General features: G+C 48.0%; 1 protein-coding gene across 1 annotated transcript in view; it reads right to left on the reverse strand.

The window, feature by feature from the left end:
- Nucleotides 1-2,771, reverse strand: part of med6 (mediator complex subunit 6) — a 28,104-nt gene extending 25,333 nt beyond the window's left edge. Inside the window, exon 1 of the mRNA XM_069918116.1 lies at nt 2,684-2,771. Within this exon, the coding sequence (XP_069774217.1) occupies nt 2,684-2,705 (22 nt within the window). The 5' untranslated portion in view covers nt 2,706-2,771. The remainder of the gene's footprint in view (nt 1-2,683) is intronic.
- Between the last annotated feature and the right edge of the window lie 5,031 nt (nt 2,772-7,802).

Here is a 7,802-nt window from a genome sequence, read left to right on the forward strand (position 1 = left end):
AAAAAAAGTCAAGCCCAATAATGATCTCTTTCATTCTTCTGCCAACACTAAAAAGTCTGATTTATTACGTCACTGTGTTTTGTGACACTTCAGTCTACATATTAATTTAGAAATAAAGATTATGTAACAAAAAGTCAGACTTTAAAAAAAAATGCCAATAATTTTCACAAAAGTCTGAGACAGTATTTTCAAGGGAAGAAAGATTAAGAATTCATTGTTTCAAAGACAGTCATTTCAATTTGTATTTTTTATGGCAGAACCACACAATTCAAAACAATTTTAAATGTCAGTAGTGCAGTCAAATGTATACTATATCACTCAGACACTTCCCCAAATGGTTCCTATAAGCCCTTGCTCGCAAAGCACATTTTCTTCTTCACTACACCCTGGACAATAAACTTCAATACCAAGATGAACACGAACCAAATTAATCTAATACTCCAAGCTAATCCCATGTGGAAAAGTGGAATGATGCAAATAATGTCTTAAAATCAACCTTTCCTTTCCATTCAAGGGCTCCTACTGAATGGAAATAAACATATAAGTTATGCCTAAAGGATAAACAGATGTGATTTTTTTCCTAATATTGTATTATCATTCTTGTTTCTCGTGTTGGGATTAATCATTTGAGACCTTTCCATGTTCGGGCAACAGCATTCTGATTCTTTTGACACTGCACAATCCAATAATAAGTTTCACCACAATAACTTTAATAGAGCTCATCAAAAATATTCAAAGAATAACAAGTAGTCGGCAGTATTCACCAGACTTCTAAATGTGATACCCATACAACAAATTAAAGTAGTAAACTTCAACCCAATCATGGTTAATTAACAAACACGTCTACCTCAAACTTTCACAGAACTCCAAACAGCAAAAACAATGCCCAAGATTTAGGCCAAAAAAAACACATGACAGGAAAACAAGGAAATGAGAAACAAAAGTAAAATCAGCTCATTTGAAACAGCAAAGTTGATAGAGATTAGTAGGCAAATCCCCAGACAGCCTCTAATAACATAAATTCTCATGACATCAAAGGGGAGGAGGATGTGCCAGTAAATGGAATTTCTCTATGTGATGGAGCCAAAGGGCATTGAGATCTTTAGTGACAAATAATAGGAACTGCAGATATTCTGTGAACTCCCTGCCAACACTTTATCTCAGATCAACATTAAAGTTTGGAACAAAATAGGGTTGGTGAGGAGTGGGAAGGGAAATGTAAATAGTGATAACAGCTCCATAATTTTGAAATACAACACTATTGATCCTAGTAATCAACAAGTCAGTTGTAGTAACAGTAGGAGATGAGGAAGCGATAGACTGTGGGGAGATGCACAAGAGACTGCATACACTTGAATCCAAAGTAAAAACTCAGTAGTGATACGGATCTTGACCCAAAATATCAAACACCTCTGTACTTCCACTCATTTTGCATGACCAGCTGAGACCATCAAGCATAAGTCGTATCATGATAGACAACTTCAGAGAAACAAACAGAAGAAACAATTTTTCAATAGAAAGTAAACCACTTTATACTAAATCACGAAAATCTGCAGACACTGTGGTTGAAGTAAAGACACAATGCTCAAGAAACTCAGCCGGTCAAGCAGTGTCCTTTATGTAGCAAATATACATCTTTCCTTGACCCAACACATTAATAGTATCATGAAGAAAGGACATCAGCACCTCTATTTCCACAGGAGTTTGCAGAGGTTTGGTACAGATGTGAGGTGGAAAGTGTGCTGACTGGCTGCATCATGGGCTGGTGTGGAACACCAATAGCCCTGAGCATAATGCCCTCCAAAAGGGAGTGGACACAGCCCAGGTCATCACAGGTACAACAAGAACATCTTCAGGGAACACTGCCATTGGAGAGCAGCAGCAATCATCAAGAATCCACACCATCCAGCACATGCTCTGTTCTCGCTGCTGCCATCGGAAAAGAGGTGTAGGTGCCACAAGACTTGCACCACCAGGTTCAGGAACAGTTGCCACCCCTCCACCATCAGACTCCTTATCAACAAACTCACAGGGACTCATTTAAGGACTCTTGCCTGTGCCCTTTATTGATATTTTTAATTCGCTGTGGTTTACATTTGTTATCTGTTTACACTTCATTTGTCAGAACAATAAATCTAAATCTGAACGAAGATACATCACCAACGTTTCAGACTTCAGCCCTTCATCCAGGTACCAAGCCCGAAATGTTGGTTATGCATCTTCATCCTTGCAATATGAAGTACAGAGATGAACCAGCTGAGTTTCTCCAGCATTGTTTTAAAGTCACTGTTATTCGGCAAGAGGACAGGTCCCCTCGCTGTGGGATGGCCTTTCCTTTCTCGAGATCACTTCATGGCCTAAAACGTGGACGATTCCCTTGAACCCCGACCCCAACCAGATTATGCTCACCTGCTGACTTCTCCCAGCGGTTAGGCCACCCGTTTGCCAGCGTTGGGCCCTAAGTTCCCTGAACCTTTTCCACGCTCGTCCATACCAGAACGAGCCAGTTTGGAAAGGGAACTGGCTGGGGCGAAAGGGTCCGTGAGGGACACCGGGGCGGCCAGTTCCCCACAGAAGAGCCCCCACCATGGTCAACAAAACGAACCCTGTAAGGACGGGGTCACTCCGGAGATTTCTGCCTCCCTCTACGGTTAGTATCGCCGAAAAGGAGACGGGTACAAACCTCTGTTGTCCACCGCCGCCATGACGGCTTTCCTGGTCGCTCAGTTCTGACGTACCTGACAGTGGCGCTTATTGATGACGCATGGCCTGGGAACGGCGTGCAGTGGAATGATGGCGATGTTGGGAGACCCAGCGCAAATTCTGGGGCCAGGAGGACTGACTTGGGGGGGGGAGGGAGGAGGGTAATCCCTCCCACCTTCCACAGCCAGTCTCTTTACCCCCCCCCCAGCCCGACTCTCTCCCCCCCAGCCCGACTCTCTCCCCCCCAGCCCGACTCTCCCCCCCCGCCCGACTCTCTCCCCCCCAGCCCGACTCTCTCCCCCCCCAGCCCGACTCTCCCCCCCCCAGCCCGACTCTCACCCCCCCAGCCCGTCTCTCTCCCCCCCCCAGCCCGACTCTCTCCCCCCCCAGCCCGACTCCCTCCCCCCCCAGCCCGACTCCCTCCCCCCCCAGCCCGACTCCCTCCCCCCCCAGCCCGACTCCCTCCCCCCCCAGCCCGACTCCCTCCCCCCCCAGCCCGACTCCCTCCCCCCCAGCCCGACTCCCTCCCCCCCCAGCCCGACTCCCTCCCCCCCCAGCCCGACTCCCTCCCCCCCCAGCCCGACTCCCTCCCCCCCCAGCCCGACTCCCTCCCCCCCCAGCCCGACTCTCTCCCCCCCCAGCCCGACTCTCCCCCCCCCAGCCCGTCTCTCTACCCCCCAGCCCGTCTCTCTCCCCCCCAGCCCGACTCTCTCCCCCCCAGCCCGACTCTCTCCCCCCCCAGCCCGACTCTACCCCCCCAGCCCGTCTCTTTACCCCCCCAGCCCGACTCTCTCCCCCCCCAGCCCGACTCTCTCCCCCCCAGCCCGACTCTCTCCCCCCCCAGCCCGACTCTCTCCCCCCCCAGCCCGACTCTCTCCCCCCCAGCCCGACTCTCTCCCCCCCAGCCCGACTCTCTCCCCCCCCAGCCCGACTCTCTCCCCCCCCAGCCCGACTCTCTCCCCCCCCAGCCCGACTCTCTCCCCCCCAGCCCGACTCTCTCCCCCCCCAGCCCGACTCTCTCCCCCCCAGCCCGACTCTCTCCCCCCCCAGCCCGACTCTCTCCCCCCCAGCCCGACTCTCTCCCCCCCCAGCCCGACTCTCTCCCCCCCCAGCCCGACTCTCTCCCCCCCCAGCCCGACTCTCTCCCCCCCAGCCCGACTCTCTCCCCCCCCCAGCCCGACTCTCTCCCCCCCCAGCCCGACTCTCTCCCCCCCCAGCCCGACTCTCTCCCCCCCCAGCCCGACTCTCTCCCCCCCAGCCCGACTCTCTCCCCCCCCAGCCCGACTCTCTCCCCCCCCAGCCCGACTCTCTCCCCCCCCAGCCCGACTCTCTCCCCCCCCAGCCCGACTCTCTCCCCCCCAGCCCGACTCTCTCCCCTCCCAGCCCGACTCTCTCCCCCCCAGCCGACTCTCTCCCCCCCCAGCCCGACTCTCTCCCCCCCCAGCCCGACTCTCTCCCCCCCCAGCCCGACTCTCTCCCCCCCAGCCCGACTCTCTCCCCCCCCAGCCCGACTCTCTCCCCCCCCAGCCCGACTCTCTCCCCCCCAGCCCGACTCTCTCCCCCCCAGCCCGACTCTCTCCCCCCCCAGCCCGACTCTCTCCCCCCCCAGCCCGACTCTCTCCCCCCCCAGCCCGACTCTCTCCCCCCCCAGCCCGACTCTCTCCCCCCAGCCCGACTCTCTCCCCCCCCAGCCCGACTCTCTCCCCCCCCAGCCCGACTCTCTCCCCCCCCAGCCCGACTCTCTCCCCCCCAGCCCGACTCTCTCCCCTCCCCAGCCCATATCTCTCTCTCTCTCTCTCTCTCTCTCTCTTCCCCCCCATCTGTCCATACCTTTCATAATCTTGTAAGCCTCTGTATAAAGTCCCATGTCGTTTAATCTCTCCCTGTAACTCAATTCCTGAAGGCCCAGCAACATTCTAGTAAATCTTCTCTGCACTCTTTCAATCTTATCGATAACCTCGCTGCTTGTTTTCCTCACTTCCCACAACATTTTCCCATTTCCTGAGTGAATACTGATGGAAAAAAAAACATTTAATATCTCCTCCATCTCTTCTGGCTCTGTTCAAAGGCAGACACTCAGATCTTCAAGGGGACAAATTTTGTCTCTGCTTTTGTTCTTAATGTACCTGTGGGAACCCTTCATATTGTTTGCTAAAACAACCTCGTGTCTTTTTCTTTGAATATTTTATTTTTAAAGATGCAAATATACAAATAATGTAAGACATTTTCTTAATATCCACATAAATATTAAAATATATCCCCCCCTTCCCCATATATTAAATCAACCATTAAAAGGCAAAGGAAAAAAAAAGTTAAATTTAAAACTAATAATTATAAGAAATTATCTGTACCACGAGCTTAATTCAGTCTCTGCTTTATTTATCTTTCAGTATGGTTTGTATCTTAATTCATTTCTTGGGGTGGGGAGTGGGTATAGATTATATCTGTGCTCTTATGTGGCACACATCAGAGAACGTGTCATACTTCTTCCTCAAGTTATAAGTAATCTCCATGGGAATGCAACTTTGCATTTCCGAACTCCATCGTGTAATATTGTACTAAATTGAGAGTTGGATTTCCATGCAACCACTGTACACTTAGTTGCTTTTTTTTTCTGTTTTTTCCCATCTTCAATTCTTTCGAGGTTTTTCTTGCATTTTTTTTTATACTCCTCAATTACCTCATTTACTCCATGTTGCTGATACCTGTTATACCCCTCTCTCTTTTCCAAACCAGATCCACAATATCCCTTAAAAATCAAGGTTCCCTCTGCCAGCTAACCTTGCCTTTGATTCTGACAGGAACATACAAACTCTGTACTCTCAAAATTTCACCTCTGAAGGTCCTCCACTTCCCACATTCTTGCTTGAAAACAACTTACCCCAATCCACACTTTCTAGATCCTTTCCATTTCCTCAAACTAGCCTTTTTCCAATTTAGAATCTCAACCCGAGGCCCAGACTTATCCTCCTCCATAATTAACGAAACTAAAGGCATGATCACTGGACCCAAAATGTTCCCCTACACATACTTCTGCCACCTGTCCTGTTTTGTTCCCTAAAAGGGGATCCAGTATTGCTCTCTCTCTAGTTGGTACTCTACATATTGATTTAGAAAACTCATTTGACAAACACCAAGTCATCCAGTCCTTTTACAGTATGGGAGTACCATCAATATGTGCAAGTTAAAATCCCCTGCTATTACAACATTATGTTTCCTTCAGTTGTCTGCTATCTCTACAGATTTGCTCCTCCAATTCTCATTGACTATTGGATGGTCTTTAATACAACCCCAAGAAGGTGGTCACACCTATCCTGTTCTTCATCTCTACCATATACAGGTAGACCCCAACTTACAGTGGGATTCCATTCAGGGACTTGCATTGTAAATTGAAATTATCGTGTCGAAACAATGCCGCACTCTTACCAGTTTTTTAATTTAAATTTCATGTAAACATTGAAAATCTTTATTACAACACTGGAAAAAAAACATTTGCTGCAAACCATACTACCATTTTTATTTTATTTAGATGCTGAAAACCTTTATTATAACACAATTCACTTGACGCAAATTTGATGTGACGAGACCTGAATTTTGCAATGTGAATTTTTACACAATGCGACTGTGGCGTGACTTGACTCTGACGTGACGCGACTTTGATGTGACAAATTTTACCTGATGGATGGTTTGCTGTACAGTGCACTCGTGACTGCTAACGTTTGCACAATGCTGCGATTTCCCAGCGTCACAAAAGAGTAGTGTCATTGCCTCACTGAGCCACGTAGCACAAATGCAGGGAAACATTGTAACTTGAAATTGAAAGTACTGGATTGTGACAGTCGTTACTTCAAAACATCGTAAGTCAGGGTCTATCTGTAGCTTCAGTAGATGACCCCCTCTGGGCTGTCCTGCCTGAGCACAGCTGTGATATTTTCCCTGACGATCAATGCCACTCCTCCCCCTTCATCCCTCCCCACCTGTTCTATTGTGTCTAAAGCAATGGAACCCTAGAACATTGAGTTGCCAATCCTGCCCCTCCTACAACCAAATTTCACTAATGTGTACATGTGCTAAAAAGAGTAAAACACAAAAGTCTGTAGTTAAAAACACAGAAACACCGTTTTGCCTTCCTGACAAATGAGGAGGTGTTGAATATCAATGATAGGTCACTTGTTAAAAGAACTGAGGAACTTGATGCTCTCTGCACCATTTCTATCTTAATCATATCTTTTCTCTCGTTTGGTGACCAGAACTGCACACAACGTTCCAAATTTGGCCTCACCAATGTCTTTTACAACTTCTCCATAATATCTCGGCTCCTATACTCAATACAGCTCTCTTTACAACCCTATTGAACTGTGACACCACTTTCAGGGAATTATGGATCAGTATTCCCAGATTCCTCTGTTCTATTGCCCTCCTCAGTACCTTACCATTTACTGTGTACGTCTCTTCTTTGTCCTTCCAAAATGCAACACCTTACACTTCCATTTGCTATTTTTTAGCCCATTTTTCAAGCTGGTCCAGATTAATCTGCAAGCTTTGATCCTAGTACCAATCCTTGAGGCACACCACTAGTCACAGACCTCCAGACTGAGAAGCAATCATCCACCTCTATTCTCTGGCTCTTCTGTCTAGCCAGTCACGAATCCAGTTCACTACTTCACCATGAATACATAATGTTGAACTTTTCTGAGCTGAGGGAGGAGGTGGGGACATGTTGGGCTGAGTGGTAGGATGGGAATTCGAAGCTCTTTCCTTATTGGGACTCTGCAATGGTACAAGTATCTGCAGAGACTAGTGAAACAGCATTCCCAAAGATAACACAGAACCCATCGAGTTGCTCCCACAGTTGGTGAAATTACAGTTGATCTGGCTGTGGTCCCAGCACTGCCTTTCTTCCATTACCCTTAATTCCCCTGCAATGCAAAATCTAACAGTCTCTTAAATCTATATTTAATGAGGCAGCCTCTACTGCTTCCTTGGGCAGAAATTTCCACAGAAAATGTCAGGATTTTTAAGATATTTCATATATGTACTTTCTGATTAATGAATCTAATATAAATTGGCAGTTTATGAACTACATACATGAATAAATA

The sequence above is a fragment of the Narcine bancroftii genome, chromosome 2 (genome assembly GCF_036971445.1).
Source record: "Narcine bancroftii isolate sNarBan1 chromosome 2, sNarBan1.hap1, whole genome shotgun sequence".
Lineage (NCBI taxonomy): Eukaryota > Metazoa > Chordata > Chondrichthyes > Torpediniformes > Narcinidae > Narcine > Narcine bancroftii.